General features: G+C 37.5%; 2 protein-coding genes across 2 annotated transcripts; one reads left to right on the plus strand and one right to left on the minus strand.

Annotated features, from left to right (window-relative positions):
• Positions 1-738: 738 nt before the first annotated feature.
• Positions 739-3,716, plus strand: LOC112507548 (epoxide hydrolase A-like). Its single transcript, XM_025112185.1, has 3 exons — positions 739-1,203; positions 2,004-2,248; positions 3,447-3,716. Exons 1-3 carry the CDS (start codon positions 739-741, stop codon positions 3,691-3,693), a joined length of 957 nt encoding a protein of 318 aa, XP_024967953.1. The 3' UTR covers positions 3,694-3,716.
• Positions 3,717-10,704: 6,988 nt separating this feature from the next.
• On the minus strand, positions 10,705-17,941 carry LOC112507713 (malignant T-cell-amplified sequence 1-A). The gene is made up of 8 exons (XM_025112391.1): positions 17,807-17,941; positions 16,704-16,785; positions 16,546-16,613; positions 16,329-16,426; positions 15,132-15,268; positions 14,874-14,941; positions 11,975-12,038; positions 10,705-11,031 (listed from the first exon to the last, which is right to left on the minus strand). Exons 1-8 carry the CDS (start codon positions 17,815-17,817, stop codon positions 11,014-11,016), a joined length of 546 nt encoding a protein of 181 aa, XP_024968159.1. The 5' UTR covers positions 17,818-17,941; the 3' UTR covers positions 10,705-11,013.
• Positions 17,942-19,248: the final 1,307 nt, after the last annotated feature.

Raw genomic sequence — 19,248 nt, forward strand, 5'->3', positions numbered from 1 at the left:
CATTTAAGTATCCCTATCAAGTTTCGCAAATTTGATGGACTACACTCCCAAAAAAATCATATCGTCTGCACATTGCAAATGTGAGACCATTGAATCATTATCAGGGTGGCCAATTGATATTCCTTTAGAGATTCCATGATCGACCGCTTCTAGTATGCCCACAATAAGAGAGCCCGCAATGATTAGGAAAAAAAGAACGGTGATAACGGGTCCCCTTGACGGATCTTCTTAGCATATCAAATTTCTTAGTAGGTGATTCGTTAACAAGAACTGAGATTGTTGCCGATTCTAAGCAATTTCAAATCCAAGAACACACCACTTTGAATCAAAACCCATTTTTTCCATTAGTTGATGAGAAAATCCCAAGTTACACAATCAAAAGCCTTTTAATAAGGTTTTTTATTGTGTAAATTTCAACTAAATGGCAAAAATGGGTTTTGGTTCAAATTGAAGTTAAGGGTAAAGAAATAAAGAGTAACCAATTTTTAATTTTAAATATGAAGATTATATTTAGACCATGTTGTACATGCTTATGAAAATATCATTAAATTTGCATATTAACACATTCATCATTGTCCTTTATGACCGTTGATTATTTTTATCTAATGGTTGAGATTTATTTCCACATATAAACCAAATATACCCATTATAAAAGGGACAAACTGCATCCACTTCTGACTGACTTTACATCATAGCCGCTGTTTTTGTGTATACCAAAGATAGTTGAAGCTTCTTGTAATGGAGGGGATCGAGCACAGAACAGTGAAGGTCAATGGAATCAATATGCATGTTGCTGAAAAGGGTGATGGCCCAACAATCCTCTTCCTCCATGGCTTCCCGGAGCTCTGGTACACATGGCGCCACCAGATCCAAGCCTTGGCCGCCCTCGGCTACCACTGTATCGCACCTGACCTCCGTGGATATGGCGACACCGATGCTCCACCGTCTCCAACAAGCTACACCTGTCTCCATGTGGTGGGGGACCTGGTGGCCCTCATAGACTCGCTGGGCGGAGAACCGGTGTACCTGGTAGCCCATGACTGGGGTGCAATGATCGGATGGTACCTCTGCATGTTTCGGCCGGAAAAGGTGAAGGCTTATGCTTGCATTTCCGTACCCCATCGGCCAAGACATCCCAAGATGAAACCTACTGTAGCCATGAAAAGTTTCTTTGGTGAAGAGTACTACATGTGCAGATTTCAGGTCTCCCTCTCTCTCTCTCTCTCTCTCTCTTTATATATATATATATATATATATATATATATATATGTATATATGTATATATTGTTAATCTGGCGTTTAGCACACAATTGAAACCAACAATATGGAAATGAACTGACTTGTTATTAACTGGTAGCTAGATGGGCTTTAAATAGCCGTACAATACAAAGAGAAGTAAAGAACGTGCAACCTAACAAACTAAGATAAAAATGGACTCATCCTAAAGAATAGGACTTTATTTAACAACCTGTTTACCAAGTAAACAGAGACTTGGTAAACCTTATGATTACCCCAACATATATATCTCCTTATTAATTTCTGCAGAAAACCTACATCCTTTTCGTTCCAAAAAGAATCCAAAACTTTCAAATTTTCAAGCCTGTTAACAATCGATGTTTTGGTCCACAAGTTTTATTAGATTTGTTTTCTTATGAGATATTTTATATTCAAATTTCAAATCCCTTCTTCTCTATGTTGTCTTCACTCAATCGTAATCATAAATGCATGTGGACTCTTGGATAAAATTATTTGGTTTTTTTTTTTTAAATTATTAGCATTAAGTTTCGAACTGGTTGACACTGGTTTTGTGTCATTTTTAAACTAAAGACTGAGAAGACGACCAAGATTTATGCTTCGGATGCTTGTACATTGTGCTACAACCATGGATCGAATGCATTAAAGAAGCTAGAGACAACGAAACCAAGTATCATGCGAGCGTCTTTAATGGAACATGGGCTGCTAACTTAAAAAACGAAAACAATGTCAATGTTTGTGGGTTTCAGGAAGCTGGAGTGATTGAAGCTGAGATAAAAAGCAATAAAACAGCAGAATTTCTAAAGAGGATTCTAACAGATAAGAGACCAGGACCCCCTTGCTTGCCTAAATCTGATCCTTTCAGACTAAAGGGGCTGGATTCACCATTGCCATTGCCACCATGGTTATCGGAGGAGGAGCTTAAGTACAACGTGGATATGTTCGAGAAAACAGGCTTCACTGGGGGGTTGAACTATTATCGTGCTTTGGATCTGTATGTATTAATTCTTCTATCCATCTTTATCTATCGAATAGGGCAGTTCGATTATTATTGGGCCAAAGTTGGTCGTATCGTAGAGGGAATTAGGATCAGTCACATCCCTCGCCACCCTTCACCCGTAGACAAATGTGTCTCTTTAAGTCGGAAACGCCAAAACTGACTTAATAGCAAGGGTTGGTCTTATTGGGCTGTACACTTTTTTTACCAACGTATCTTAATAGATTTAATAGCAATTAAGTTTCATCAAACAATTATATATTTTTAAGGAAAAACAATTATATGGTTTTTTTTAAGGAAAAACAATTATGTTAATTTTAAGGAAAAACAAATATATGTTTTATAGAAAGGTGTTTAATTATTTTTAATTCAATCATTAAAAAAAATATGTTAAAAATGGTAGAAATAGTGTGTTCATTGAACGTTAAAAAAAAAGCCAACTCTAATCATGAAGAAAACGAATAAGATATTTTATTTCAAATGTGTCGTAATTTTTTTGTTAGAACGCCTATATATATACACATACACACACACACACGCATACGAAGGATCGTATGAGAAGTAGAGTTGAGGTGAGAAGAGTGAGAGATGATTTGGACTCTTGATCACCTCTAATATCAAACCCACCAATGAATTGTCTTTGATATGAGGATTGATCTGGTGCATCTCATCTTAGTATGCATCGAAGGTCTGTTCTTACACTTCTCACATTAACTCTCCTTCTCATCGGAATCCAACTATATATATATATATATATATATATATAATTATATATAGCTAGGGTTCTGTAGATACATCGTAGACTAAAGCTTGACCAGAAATTAATAGCTCGAACAATGTATTACTGTTGGTCCTGTAAACAGATGGCCAACTATAATGCATTATTGTTGGTCCTCTAAACAGATGGCCAGCTATGTTTACAGCAACCCAAACCAACTCAATCCTTTATCAAAAATTTACTTCTGTTTTTTCAACGTAATTTGTACTATCTATTATAAAAACCAACCCACATTGTGACATTTGGCACCAACCATAGGACCAACCTGTAGCTGGCTGACCAAACAGGTCGTGTAAGGGTTGCCTATTTGCTTTCTCTTTTTTAAACCAGGTCGGTTTTGGTCATCATTAAACATAGTCCCAAAGAGTTTTGTGCCATGCATCTGGTTTATATATGTGGTATATAACTTATCTGCAGGAACTGGGAGCTTACAGCAGCTTGGAGTGGAGCAGAAGTGAAGGTACCAGTGATTTATGTAGTAGGAGATGAAGACATGGTGTACACGACACCAGGGTTGAAAGAGTATGTTCATGGTGGTGGGTTCAAAAAAGATGTGCCATTGCTTCAACAAGTCATTGTCATGGAAGGTGTTGGTCATTTCCTCAACCAAGAAAAGCCTCAGGAATCCACTGCTATCATTTATGATTTCATAAAAAACTTCTAACCACCGCGAGGCTATATATTATATATATATAATATATATATATATATATATATATATATATATATATATATTGCCAGCATGTTGCTACTCTATGTGCATGTGCTTCCATATGTCCATCTGGTTGGGAATGAAGTCAATGGTTCTGTTAAACATGTAGGACTACATATCATCCATCCATCAAACATTTATTAATGCTCCTGTTAGTAACTTAATTTAATCTGTTCAGGGTATTGGTGTTATATTTGAGTAACCATTTTTTATCTCTCTCCGTTTTGATGTTGAGAATTATGTGGCTAAGATAAAATAAAAGTTTGCAACGTTTGTTCCACATCAGTGGAGCAATGAATGGCGGTTTCAAATCGTCCCAGTAAAATACACTTTAAATATTTCATTCTTTCTTTCTTGTTCTCGTGTTTCAAAGGTAGAAATGTGTGAGTTAAATCTTTGAGAGTGTGTATTATTGGGGGAAGCTTGAGAGATTAGAACAGTGTGATTGTAAAAAAAATTCACATAATAGATTTTCTTTTAGAGACCATGGTTTTTCTTCGGTTTTGGAGTTACCACGTAAATTCTTGTCCTTTTTTTCTTTATAGTTGTTCATTGTTGGAACATGTTGAGGCCAATATCCCAACAAATCAGAGCTCCAAGTTGGAGGAGGTCTCAGTTAGGGGGCTTTCAGTATGCTTTGTGGTTGCAACTTGTCTGATCTTCTACATCAAAAAGAACCATTTGTTGGTCGTATTGGAGAAGGTCTCAGGTTAGAGGGTTCTTAGTATGCTCTATGGTTGCAGTTTTGTCTGCTCTTCCACATCAAAAAAAATTTCTCTTGGTTAATGTGTGCACGATAGAATCAAATGGTGGAAGGTGTTGGTTATAAATTTCTCAATTTCATAGATCTAATTAATCAAAGTGTAAAAGCAAAAGACATTTAGATCTATATAGGCAAGAACAATAATGATAAGCAAATAAGATATCACCAGCAGATTGTAGACATCATCGTCATTGTATTGATTGAAGGGATTTGAAATATGCTTGGATTGATCTTCACCATGCTCGCAACAGTGTATGTGTGAAGTGTGTATTCAAAAGCTTACAATGAACAAAGCATGAGCCACTAATTATAAGCATATGAAAACTAAGTCAAAGCTCTAGCCAATGGAGACTGCCCACGTGTAAAGGTACTCTAACAAATTTTAGGCGGGAACGGTTGAGGTTGAGCACCTTCATACTTGAACATTGTTGAATATGTTGAGTCAAAAGGAAGTTCCAGAGATAGGCTTGGTCTCTGCTTTGCCAGGTGATCATCGGGTTAGGCATCTCTAGAATGTCGTTCAACCTGGGACTTCAACACTTGTTCTTTTTATAATACTTTTATATGAAAAAATTGGTGTCTAACAATCTCCCTCTAAGTATTGACCAAAAAAAAACTATTATCTAATAAAACACGAGGATAAACAATGTCCTCTTAGTAAAAAGTTTCATGAAATATAGACAATTACAAGGAAAATAAAAAAACTAATTACATATTTGCATCGGACCAGTGATGAAGAACAATTCACAGATTATTAAAAAATAAGAAAACAGGGTAGGAATAGAGTAAGTCGGCCGATTTGATTGAATGAAAAAGCTGATAACAAAATAGGGAATCCAGGGAAAACTTCCCTCTCTCAAAGCCTAAGCCAAGAGCCAATTACAATTTAGGAAAAAATAACATAAAACCTTCTCTTTCCAGCCTCATCCTTATTTAAGCACCACGCCTCTAACTAACATTCTTAGCCACTTTCTTTTTCTACCCTTTTGGACCTTCTAGAATATACCTTTAAAATATTTGGTTTATGTGAGCTTTGGTCCATAACAATTTGCTATCGGCTGTGTTGATCTCTAACTCCGGGGGGGGGGGGGAGAGGGGGGAATTTGCTCCACTGTATCTGACACTACAGCCTTCTTTAACAAGGAAACATGAAAGACCGGGTGCACTTTCGAAGAAACCGGTAACTCCAATTTGTAAGCAACTGGTCCAATTCGGTCCACAATTTTAAACGGCCCAAGAAACCTTGCTGTCAATTTCTAATGTATACAAGGAGCAACTGACATTTGTCGATATGGCTTCAATTTTACATAAACCCATTCTCCCACATGAAAATTCACCTCTCGACGTTTCTTATTCGCTTGATTTTTCATTATCGATTGAGCCCGCAACAAATGAACCTTTAGTTGTTTAATAACTTCATCTCGATCCCGTAACACTTGCCCCACAGCCTCCACTCTAACTTCTCCGGGAATAAATTGAATTATGGTAGGAGGTTTTCGCCTATAAACCACTTCGAAAGGAGAGGTACCAGTAGTTCCATGAAAGGAGGAGTTAGACCAGAACTCTGTCCGCGAAATCTAGATAGACCACGAACGTGGTTGATCAATTGCGAAACACCGTAAATACGTTTCCAAGCAACGATTAAGAACCTCAGTTTGGCCATCTGATTCTGGATGGTAGGCGGAACTCATACGCAACTGAGTACCTTGCAATCGAAAAATTTATTGCCAAAAATTGCTCAAAAATAATGGATCACGATCGCTAACGATGGACTTCGGAATCTCATGATGACGAACGACTTCACAGACAAAAATATCAACGATTGACTTTGCAGTATATGGGTGTTTTAAGAGTATGAAATGGCTGTATTTCGAGAGTCTATCCACCACTACTAACCCTGCATCATAACCTTTAGACTTGGGCAATCCCAAAATGAAATTCATCGATAGATGTTCCCAAATTGCATCAGGGATATCCAACGGCTGTAAGAGGCCACCCGGAGAAGTAGAGTTAGCCTTACAACGTTGGCATAAAGTCACAAGCTTCAACAAACTATTAGACAGCGGCTATCATTCTCGGCCAATTCAAAGTAGAAGTCAAACGTCGATAAGTGCGATAATAGCCAGAATGACCTCCGGATGCCGATTTATGGAATTCCTCGAGCAACGATGGAATAAACTTAGAAGCTCGTGAAATGACCAAACGATCTTTGTTAAACAAAATGCCATGATGAACCGAATAACCGGGATGGCTCGCCTGATCGTGTTGACAATCGTGAATAATTTGCTGAATTTCTGCATCATTTCTGGCTTCGCCAATAAGTTGGGCCCTTGCAGCCATATTGGGTACGGCGTGATTAAGTGTAACTCGCCTTCTTCAGCCCGTCGGGACAAAGCATCGGTTGCCCTATTCTCGCGGCCCGGTTTATAACAAATTTCAAATTGATAACCCAGTAATTTCGCCACCCAATTTTGTTGATCCGGACTTGTTACCCGTTGTTGAAGCAAAAACTTCAAACTCTCTTGGGCGATATAAACCGTGAAACGAGTTCCTAATAAATAGGAACGTCAATGTTGTACCGTCAAAACCAACGCCATGATCTCCCGTTTATAAGCAGTTTTCGCCAAATTATACTCACTTAACGCCTTACTTAAGTAAGCAATTGGTCGCTGTTGTTGCACTAACACAGCCCCAATCCCTTTGCCCGAAGCATCACATTCCACAACAAATGGAAGATGGAAATATGAGAAAGCCAATAATGGAGCCATGACCAAAGCATTTTTCAAGGCTTCAAATGCTTGTTGAGCGTCCGAATTCCAAGAGAAGGAATCTTTCTTTGTTAAATCCATCACAATACTTCCGTAGTGTCGAACAAACTTCCGATAGTACCCAGTGGGCCTAACAAACCTCACAACCCTTTTAATTGTTTGGGTACTGGTCATGCTAAAACTGCTTCAATCTTTTTGGGATCCATTGCAACTCCGCTGCCGCTGATTATGTGGCCCAAATACTCGATTGACTGTTGGCCAAACGAACACTTTTTTTGGTTAACCACAAATTGATTATCCAATAAAATTTGAAGCACGGCCCGCAAATCAGCCACATGCCTAGACCAAGAAGGGTTGTAGACAAGGATATCGTCGAAGAAAACGATTACATACTTGCGTAATAATGGACGAAAAACATCATTCATCACAGCTTGAAAAGTCATCGGAGCGTTTGTAAGCCCAAACGGCATTACCAAATACTCGTAATGACCGTCATGGGTGCGGAAAGTAGTCTTTTCAATACTGTCTGGCGTCATCGTAATCTGATTATACCCCGATTTCAAGTCCAATTTCGAAAAATATTGGGCACCTTTTAATTCATCGATGAGCTCGTCCACTACCGGAATGGGGAACTTATTGGGAATAGTAGCTTTGTTAAGGGCCCGATAATCAACGCACATTCGCCACGAGTGATCTTTCTTTCGTACCAATATAACGGGGCTCGAAAAGGCGCTTTTACTTGGACGAATCATTCCCAAATTCAATAATTCTTGTACTTGTTTCTCAATTTCAGCCTTTTGAATGGAGGATAACGATAGGGACGAACACAGGTTGGTTCATGCGGAGTAATCAACGAAATTCGATGGTCATGAGGGTGTTTGGGTGGCAGACCCGTCGGGTCACGAAACACAGCTGAAAAGTTGTCGAATAGTGTTTGTAAATCACGATGTTGTGTTATGGACAACGTCTCCGCTTCTGTCGATTTGGATCGCACAAGATACGCCGCTAGAAGAGTAGGAGATGTAACCATCGAGGATAACCAAGTATGAAACGACGTCTGCGATACTTGGGATTTGCCAAGACCTTGGAGGTATACCGAAGTGCCCTGGTATTGGAAACGCATCGACGATTATTGCCAATTATGAATAATTTCACCCAACGTTTTGAGCCATTCCATACCCAGCACCATATCTAAATTCCCCATGTCAAACACCAATGCTTCAAAATCGAATTCTCATGTTCCCACCAATACTTTCAAGTTCGGACAACACTGATTAACGAAAATCTTATGGCCATCGCCCAGCTAAATGTTGATACCCGAGAAAGAACTAGCAGCCAACCCCAAAGCAGTTACTAATTTCCATGAGACGAAATTATGGGTGGCTCCGCTATCCACCAAAATTACCATAGGAATTCCGGCAATTGTCCCTTCAATTTTCAATATTGTCCCATCGGTCAACGAATTAAACGAAGCTTCTAAAAATTCCAATGCGGAACATAACCCGATAGGAATATCAGCTTCATCGTGAGCCACCTGTTCATCAATCGTATCCATCACGTAAATCTCACCATCGTCGCCCACTGTTTCATCCTCACCCAGCAAAAGTATCCACAATTTTCCTTCCGGACATTTATGAGTTGGACCGAATTGTTGTCCACAACGGAAACACAACCCCTTCTTCCGTCTCTCCTCCTATTCTGTGCGTGTAAGAGATCGGACCCCCCGACTGCGATTAATGAACTGAGTGTTGTCGAGTGGAGACGCCCCTGGAAAACGCGACACGGACAACGAACGACCTGGATCCGGACGTTGAAGTGTGTTCTTATCGTTATTAGAGGGAACATTGGGCCCTTTTAACTCATAGCGGCCTAACGAAGTGGGTCGAGTATCATAAGAATGCCCATTATTTACCCCACTCCCACCCTGGTAACGAAATCAAGATAACGCCATGTTGCCGAGCGAGATCATCACCTCTACATCCTTTGCCAAATACATAGCATCAAGGCGAGATTGAGGACGATATAGGCGTACCCATCGTTTAACCTCATCCCGTAGGACCGCAACAAAATAACCCATAGTCTGAGGTTCCGGCAATCGGGGAACCAAAGATAACAGGTATTCAAAATCGTCTATGTAATCATGAATAGAGGCTACATGTTTAATCATCGCTAGCTGCTCATACAGGTTCTGTATTTCGAGGCTGCTAAAACGCTGTAACAGCTCCCGGGTGAATTGTTCCCAAGTGATCGAATCATAAATCTGACTGACAATCGTGAACCAGTGTTGAGCGGCGCCTTCCATGCTTAATTGCGCCAAATGAATTCAAAGATGAAGAGGCGTACCATGAATATCGAAATACAATTCCGCTTTCTTAATCCACCCTTGCGAATCAAAACCATGAAATTCCGGCAGCTTGATCTTTTTTGCGGCCCAAGGAAATCCTTGTGGAGATCCCGATTGTGAGCCGATAATTGCAAGACTCCCACCCGACGCCATCGTGAATCCTCCTGTCATAAACCGGAATTGGAGATACCCCTGCCCTGATTCACCGGAATATCACCCATCAACGATATCGGAATGATGGGAGAACCGTTGCACACCATCGACGGTCCTCCAGTATCCGAGCTAGTCTGCTTACCTTGTTGTTTGACCCATTACATTACAATTTTGCGAAATTCCTCCTCCGCACGATCTCCCTCCCAAGCCTTAATCGCCGTTTTGATTTCCAAAACATCCGACTGAAGTTGTTGGAGTTGTTCCTCATGTTGATCGAGACGTGTTTGTTGAGCTCTGGTTTCCATGGACACACCATAGGTCTAAGCAGGTCGGACCAGTGAAGAAGAACAATTCATAGATTATTAAAAAATAAGAAGACAGAGTAGGAATAGAGTAAGTCGGCCAATTTGATTGAATGAAAAAACTGATAACAAAATAGGGAATCCAAGGAAAACTTCCCTATCTCAAAACCTAAGCCAAGAGCCAATTACAATTTAAGAAAAAATAACATAATACCTTCTCTTTCCAGCCTCATCCTTATTTAAGCACCACGCCTCTAACTAACATTCTTAGCCACTTTCCTTTTTTACCCTTTTGGACCTTCTAGAATATACCTTTAAAATATTTGGTTTATATGAGCTTTGGTCCATAACAATTGGATCCATAACAACTTGAGACCAACATCATTCTTGCTATATGCACACATAAAATCCTTGCGATCATGTTCGCGGTAGCATCAAGATTCGCAGCAAGAACTATGTGCGATGAACATGGTTAATAGCGGAAAAAAGAAGTATATGAAAACAACAAATAAACCATTCATGGATACCAACAGAAGACACCAGCTAAAAGTCTGTTTATAAGTCACCGGATACAAAGAAGCAACGAATAATGCTCAAACACCAGAAATCAAGCTAAATTTAAGCCTAAGGTAACCGAAAAACCTTGGTGAAAAGTTATTTTAGTAATTCAAAGCCAAAAAATTATGAGTCACATTTCTAGCTTACAACCGATGTGAGATAGGGATGTCACAATCATGCACTCCAAATTACATATTGTATATGAATACAAGATGACAAACAGGTGCTCTTTCAGGTTGACTAAGAACTTACATGAAAGGAGCAAGAGAACCCAAAAAAAAAACAAGGAGGAAGGATATAGAAGGGCAGGACATATTTGCAACAAGTATGCAGTTTTTCTTGATGTTGCAAAATTTTGATCGCATCAGATCTTCAGGCACAACCTCAATCGAGACGTTCCATCTGCAAACAGAACCAAAGACATACTCAGGTTATTTAAGACAGAAGCTACAAACGAATCAAATTGCTAAACATTCATCTTCATTCAAGGGGGAAGGTTGCATGGGAGAATAAGTATTTAGAGAGATTATTATGGGTAGCATTTTCGTGTACATCTACAACGGCACAAAATTATTTCCTTTATCCCGTAAAAACTACAACCAACATTCCAATTTCTAGCAACCGTTTAATCTAAAGCTACGTGCTTATCAAGCATCATTATAAACAAGTACTGCTAAAGATACAAGTCCACAAGCTTCTCTTATTGGTCATTATTGAACGGTATTTAACAAACAAACATTTCTCTTAATATAATGTTGCAATTTTCATTGAACAGGGAAAGAATTTAGTATTTATTATAGATGGTGTAACACATGTGCGGGTGTTTGTGTTTATGTTTAACAGAGGGGAGATGGAAGCAGAATCAAAGAGAAGAGACATCGCTACGGGCATGCATCTATGATGTTGATCATGAGAGATCTAGTGGAGAAAACTCAAAACGGGAGTGACAGTTTGAACTGATGACTTCTATTTATTGGTTATTAAATTACAGTTGGTTGTTTTGTAATTATCGTTTTTAAAGGTCGATGATAACAGAAATGAAGTCTTATTTTGCAGTTTAAGTAAACGTACACCCGTTTACTTATCATGTTGGTTTTACATTAGGCTGAAGCCTAAAACAAGATTCCCGGTTCTAAAAATGCAGAAAGAAATGGAATCGTGTGAATGAGCAAGGTAGAAGTCAAACTTTTCATATCACACAAATCTAAGACAACTAATTCACAGTGGGTTCGTCCCTACTATATTGCATTCCTACTGACAACAGTTGGGAGCAGAAACACAATTGTTGCACACATTCTCAAGAGCAAAAATGTTCAAATACCAAAAGAGTGTATCACGATATTACCTTCCAGAGGCCATCATTAAGGTAATGCATATTATCCACGCCAATGCCCTTGTTAATTGCCCTTCTGTAGTAGTAAGAAAACAGTTGACAGTAAGAATATGTATGAATCTTAAGTGGGATCAGGAATAGGCATTCATTCAGTTCAAAAGGAGAAACTTCAGCATGATGGATAAACTTTCAAATTTATCTTTTCCTTTCATAAGTAGCGGTTTTATTTAGAAATTGGGAGGAAAACAAAATCTCAACCACATTCTTACAGGTGGGAAGGGATTACAACCTATTAAAAGTAGGTATACAATCCTAGATCCCTCAAACCAAGTCTTGTCCTGTGTTTCTATGAAAGAGAATAATATTTATTTACCCTACAAATCTTGCTCTTCAATTTGATTTGTCTTCCATCATATTGTAGTATTCTAGTTATAGCTTCGTTTACATGATATAGAGTGAAAATTGAATATATGATACAATTTGAAAATATCAAATGCGAATTTCCCATTACCATACAAACAGAAACATAAGAAATTTCTGTTGGGAAAAGATAATCCATGCACTCGAGCATTCTTGTCAACTATCTTATCTATATGGGGATCATTTGATTTCCTATTAGGAATTTAGGATATGATGTGTATTGACAGAACAAACAGAAATACAAAATTATTAAAGGTTCCCACAAAATTGCAAATGGTATGTAAAAAACAAGTGTACTACTGCAGTTACCATTCACCTTGAATATTCCTGCCATTGTGCATGGGTCACATATAACAACAGAGGGGGAGGGATGTAAAATATTTATAGGCAACAACATTACTTTGCTTGCTTATTACTATTGAATCAGTTGAGTGTAGTCGTGTAGATATTTGTCATTTGTTTAAACTTCTGCCCCACATTGCTTGTTTAAATTTGTTTACACGGACTTGGCTTTGTATAGGGCTTACAGACCAAGGCTTTATTGTGGTTTGTCAAAGAAGAGCATTACTATTATCGAGGTTATTAAACTGATTGTGTGCAAGCAATATTGCTCATAAGTCCTGAGGGTTTCTGCAGTAACCTGGTTCATTTCTTTTCTTGTTTAGAAGTTCTTTTACCTTCCAGGAACTATCGTCCTACATTAAGCCCCCAGAATTCTTTGACAACAATCTTAAGACGAATGCGTAACATCTAGAGAATAACTTAACACTTAATGATCCCAATAATAACAATATTTCTTTTAATGAAATAGACAATAATAGCTTTAACTTATACAGGCAAGAACCCACCCAATAAACTTACACAAGTGATGCAGGATGCAAATCTTAAGCTAAAATGTTTCAGAAACAAAAACTTCCCTCAACAGATGCTCTAAAGATTTATTCCATTAAATTCATTTCTAAAGTCTGATCCCAAAAATTGGCACACATTTCTTTTAGAGGTGTGTAGCTTTGTCAGTGACCAGGTCACATATGAACCCATCCGGTCAGGTTAAAAACCAATTCCTTTTAACGCATTTATTTGCATTTGATTAAATCAGGAGAATATCAGTGAGATCTAGAAAATAATGTAGTATAGTGCTTCCTTTCATTGTGAGTTTCTTGGTGTTGGAGGAAGAACAACAGGGGTGATGCGAGTTGGACTTGGATGGTGAGGGCGTTCAATGGAGCAGGGATCCAAGTAGGGTAGTTAAGCCAAAGATTAAATGGGAATGGTTCTGTTTGAGGGACTGTTGGTGACAAATTGAAGAACAAAATGGGCAGATTGGGCAAGTCAAGGGATGATATTTGTAATCCACTTGCAGATAGATAAGAGCAACTAATCATCCTTATCATCTAGAAGCAACATACTTCACCAGCATCCCGAACTCAGTGAAGGTGACCGGCCAACCTTCTCACAACATGCTCAAAAAGTTTCATCCAAGCACACTTGGAGTACATGCTCAGAGGCTGGGCCAAATATGAGCTCATATAAGGAGCAGTGTTGGTGCTTATGAGCTGGACCTTTCAAAGAGTATTGATCATGTATTCAATAAGGAAGATCACATCCCTTATCATGGGTTTTCTAATGCTTCATCCCCATTCTGACTGCTATTTCTTTCTGCTCCACAAATATATGCTGATCAAGACAAGCCAGTATCTATTCTCTTTTTGCATGTTCCCTCTGCACCTCTTCTTTCTTCACAACAAAACAGTGAACATAATTAAGAATATTCTGGATGAGTAGATTGTGTTGACTAATCAAGAACCCAAGATAGATACCAATATTATTTGGTTAAGTGGTGAGGTAAGCATTGCCATAAATAGTTTGGATAGTGCTGAAGAATTCCACCATGTTGATTTCTCACTTTTGAAGTGTTACAATATTTTTGCTTTGCTGGTGGCAAGCTTTTTGCAACCACAAAAAGCTTATTAATTCATGTTTGAATTTAGATATGTTGATATTTCTTTATTGATGACCTTTAATGTCCGACATCAGAAATCACTTTTTATCATTTATTGACTAGGCACTTTGATCTACATAAGGAAAAACCTTTGTTGTGGTTTCTCATAGAAGAGTATTATAATCGTACCAAATATCAAGTTACTTCTCTAAATGTGTGCAGTAGTCTTGAGCATGCTGCTCAAGAGATCCTACGGTTTCTGCTTTACCCAGGTTCCTTTTTCCCAATTCAAAATTCCCCTTTTCACCCTTTCTGAAATTACCATCCTACATCAATAGTATGGAAACTACCACATGATTTCCATCATGGTTTTAATTCATTTAAGATGTTTATGTTCTTTTCCCTATCTTATGGGACCAATTTTACCCAAAAAGATGATAAAATGACATTTAATGAAAGAATATCATATACTTTTCCCAACAATATGGTATTATTTTCACCCAAAAGATTGATGACAAGACATGTAATGAAAGAACAACATATACTCACATATCTTTTGCTGACATTTTTGTAAAGCCAATAGCAAGAGCATGTTGCTTCCCTTCAGCCATTATAGCCTGACATAGTGAAATAAAAAAAAATAAGTTATCTCTAATGAAACTAGGAGACCAATGGTTTTATCATAAAACTAGTATGTCTTAAGATATAAATTGATGGCAAGCAAAATATGAATAAAGACTAGCCACCTGCTGAAATTAACATTTAAGTAGATTAAGCAACTGTCATAGACTTTTGGTTTTCACATACCACGGGAGTATCTGCACCCACTTCATCATCCAAGACACCTCCAGGAGATGTAAGACCAGGACACATAATATTAGCACCAGCAAGGACAAATTTTATTGCCCCCCTGTCTACTTGTAGTTTCTTCATTATGGTTGGATCTACATGCAAATAGGAATTTAAAAAAGCTATTATGAGATTCAGTATGCAAATGCTGCTGGATGTTAATGAAGAGGAAACTAAGCAAGTAAACGAAGTGGTACCATTCTTGTACTAGATGTCATGGTATTTCTTCAAGTTGTAAATGTTTGATAAAAAAAATAACGTGGGTACTTGTGTGGATCACAAGCTGATTCTACTCAGTGAGTTGGGATGTGCAATTAAATTCATTTTGCCACCATAACCCTCAGTGGTAGGAACCCTGATTCAATAGGTCTCCCTACCAAGTTGTAATGAATCAAAGTGGGTGGTGCGGTCAATCTTTGGTGGCTTTTTCAATCAATCAGTGGCTGCTTCTGGTGGCATGGGGATACTATACAGAGTTTTTGGGGGGTGGGATGAAAGTCCTGAAGGGGATTTCAGTAACAGAATACGTGTGACAGTTATGGTGCAGGTAGCCACAGGTTTGTGTTTGTTTGTCTGCAGGAGGATTTATAGAAGAGAGAGAAAATTAAGAATGGTTATTAGAACTTCGGGGGAGAGAGGCACTAGGATTTTGAATCTTAAAAGAAAGACTTGGAGGGTTGTATTAGTAAAGAACTTCTCTCAAACCACTTCAATACGACCATACGTAGACAAAATGCACTCCATTGTTACATAACATTCAAAGCACGCTAAAGTCTTAACTGCTATGATCTAATAGCCAAAATCTTTTAAGGTGTATGAGAAATGGACTTTACACGATTTCTCACTGCCTACCAGCATTGTATTCTAGATAGTAAAATGATAACTTTTCTAGATCCAATATGCCACTAAGTTGGTCAAGAATTATTGTCCAATGGAAAGATTAAGCTACCATAGTGAGTAACAATTGAAAAGAACATTAAGAAGTCCAAAGTCGTTAAGCTTTTGACGGTTGATTTTGTTGGTTGGTACAACATCATACCAAGAATATTTCATTAGATCATCTCATCATGAAGTCCAAACCTCAGCCTGCACCTCCAGTACTTCAAACTAATGATCAAAAAGTAAGAATATTTTGCAAACCCATTATCTACTCACACTGATGAAGGAGTCGTAGTGTAGGCATATAGGGCCCATCACGTATGTTGAAAAACAGTGGAACATTGTTCACCACTACCAGATTCAGATGATTTTGGCTAACAACATTAAAACAAAGACAGCAAACAAGAGGGTGTTAGAAGCTAGTTAAATAACACAAGACTGTTGTTGAACAGGTGCACATGAGAAAGCAAATGAGCTAGTAAAAAGGGTGAACCATTTTGCAACAATGAGTGGAGACTTCTTTGGAAGCAGATCATCCAAAACTAATTCCAATCCTGGGTACTGCAGAAGGTAAAAGTGTCAGATATCAATAAATCTGTATTGGGAACAATAATATTTATAAGAACTATGACAAAGAATTGCTCTTATAACCTCATCAGCAATGCTTTGTCGAATTTTGCGTTGCACAGAAGCTTTGACTTGATTTTGCCCGGATACATCTTCTGAGGTAAACCTGAGAGTAGCATATAGTACTTGAGTACATAATGCAATACATGATGAAAGGAAAAAGGCAGTTGTTCCAAGTAAAGTGAAACATGAACCTCTATTACCAGGAGAAAGACAAAAAAACATGTTCACTTACATGTCCTGAAAGTACTGTAATGGAAACACCAGTATATAATTGGGGCAATTTCAGTAAATCCCAACCACAAGAACAAAATTGGCACAGTCAATATCACAAGTGTGCCTCCTACGGATAGCCAGAAGGTAGTGTTGAAAAGACATACATAGGACGTTTGCCAATAGCACTGTCCTCATGATGGTCCATCTTAAACAGATACATGGTGGGGGTTTTAGGCAATATGAATTTTACCAGGCCCCATAAACACCTCAATGTTATTGTCTTCCAAGATGATGGTTACCACTTAGTATTGAGGAAGAAGTTTACACTTTGAATTACAAGATCCTGAATATTTCTCATTAGTTTGTAACTTAAGTTCCAATCCCGTTTTAAACCTAGAACATCACAATATTTACAAAACACAAACAAAAAAGATGACAAATTTTTGAGCTGGAAGGCAACCCATTGGAGTAACAAAAAGAATCACATATGGTCACTATTATCCATTTTGAAAAGGAGACATATATGAAAAAATTAAAAATCAACTGCTGAATCCAGATTGGAAAAAGCAGTTCTTTTAGCAATTGAACTCTGACTTATCTTGCAACACTCGGATTTCTGAAACTGGAAATCAATTTTTACACTGATTTTTGAAGCAATGTAATTGCCCCTAAGGAGAAGAGCGAATACTACCGTAGATTCCATCCTAAATGCACCAAATAATTTTGCCTTTTATCGCTAAACCTCACTCGCTTCCCCAGAAAGAACAAGCCATATAATAGGATCAGTTAACAGAACAATAATCAATGTCAACCAATGGACAGATGATCAAAAACATACAATATAAACAAATTCAAAGGAAAATCATGGGCAACATCAAGAACAAGTGAAAATTGTAGAGAAAATCACTCACTTTTTGAACATTTCAGTGGGTAAATCAAAAGGAAAACCTGGCGGATTTTTGTTTGTAGGGTTTGAGCAGGGGAAGGATGTGTAGCTCACCGCTAGTTGCGAGGCTAATCGTAGCAACGCTGAAAGTCTGATTTTGAATCGCAGATGGGTTTAGCGTCTGAGTGCGATACAAATACTGTCGGGTCCAAATCGGGTCAAGGTGAACCCGGATGGATTAGAAAATGGTAAGCGTCCAGAAGGGGCTCTCAAAATCTGTATTAATCTTTAAATCGTATGTATTAGGTTGATATTGATTATTTTTATTTGAAGATAATTCAATTCGATGAATCTGAAATCCTTTTATTTTTTGATTATATATTATTGTTGAGTCTATATTAATATATATACTATATTATAAAATATTTGATAAAAACTTTTAAAAACCATTTTTTATGTACAGTATTGTTTATTGATGCATATTACTTAAAATTTAATATTACAAGTAAATTGTGCATACGTACAATTTATTAAAACTCTATATTTGAACTCGTGTAACTAACTACAGATAAACATAATCAAATATTAGATAAACAACTCATTTTAAATATAAAAAATCTAAAATAGATTAGGATAGTTATAGAGTTCTAACAGAATATTTAGTTATTATCTTTTTAATATAATTAAAAATTTTAATTAAGGAAATTATATCAAAACACAAGAATTTTTAAAAAGATTAATTTGCTACTGATATCGATATTTTCTTAAAAAAATTATGATATTTTTTATTTTCTTAAAAAAAATTATGATATTTTTAGATTTATATTTTATTCAAAAATAAAAACATCCTCGCTTTCTCAAAAGCATATAAAAACGTATTATATCAACATAAAAAAAACAAAACACTGAAATCAAGATGTGTCTCGATGCATTGCACGAGTACCCTTCTAATATATATATATATATATATATATACTTATATACTATCTTATAATGCATTTGGCTAAAACTCTTAATCTCTTAAAAACAACTTCTATTGCTTTAGGTACAACCTACTAAAGCATACTATCCTAAACCCCCCATCCCTAAACCCAATCCCATTTTTTATCGCAACCCTAATCCCAATCCCAATCCCAATCCCATTTTATCACCCCTAACCAATTTGATGAAATCATTTAATTCCCAATCCCATTTTTATCGCAACCCTAATCCCAATTCCATTTTATCGCCCCTAACCCAATTCGATGAAATCGTTTAATTTGATTAAGTTGATATCGACTCTGCTTATCCCTAAACCGAATCCCATTTTTATCGCCCCTAACCTAATTCGATGAAATCGTTTAATTCGACTGAGATTATATTGACTAGAGATGCATATATTTGACATGTGCTTCAATCCATCGGTGTCAATCCAGAATCTAGAGGTGGTATTCATTCGTAATCGCAGCAACTAGAAAAGATTGCAGT

The sequence above is a fragment of the Cynara cardunculus genome (genome assembly GCF_001531365.2).
Source record: "Cynara cardunculus var. scolymus isolate 2C chromosome LG 2, CcrdV1, whole genome shotgun sequence".
Classification (NCBI taxonomy): domain Eukaryota; kingdom Viridiplantae; phylum Streptophyta; class Magnoliopsida; order Asterales; family Asteraceae; genus Cynara; species Cynara cardunculus.

Excerpts from the sequence above, each read along its gene's own strand:
- LOC112507713 (XM_025112391.1), bottom strand. Across the intron at positions 16,614-16,703 it reads GACAAAGCATTGCTGATGAG|TACCCAGGATTGGAATTAGT; the intron begins GTTATAAGAGCA and ends TACCTTCTGCAG. Across the intron at positions 12,039-14,873 it reads AAAATGTCAGCAAAAGATAT|AAGGGCAATTAACAAGGGCA; the intron begins GTGAGTATATGT and ends TTACTACTACAG.
- LOC112507548 (XM_025112185.1), top strand. The coding sequence starts at position 739 with ATGGAGGGGATCGAGCACAGAACAGTGAAGGTCAATGGAATCAATATG. Across the intron at positions 1,204-2,003 it reads ACTACATGTGCAGATTTCAG|GAAGCTGGAGTGATTGAAGC; the intron begins GTCTCCCTCTCT and ends TGTGGGTTTCAG. Across the intron at positions 2,249-3,446 it reads TATTATCGTGCTTTGGATCT|GAACTGGGAGCTTACAGCAG; the intron begins GTATGTATTAAT and ends ACTTATCTGCAG.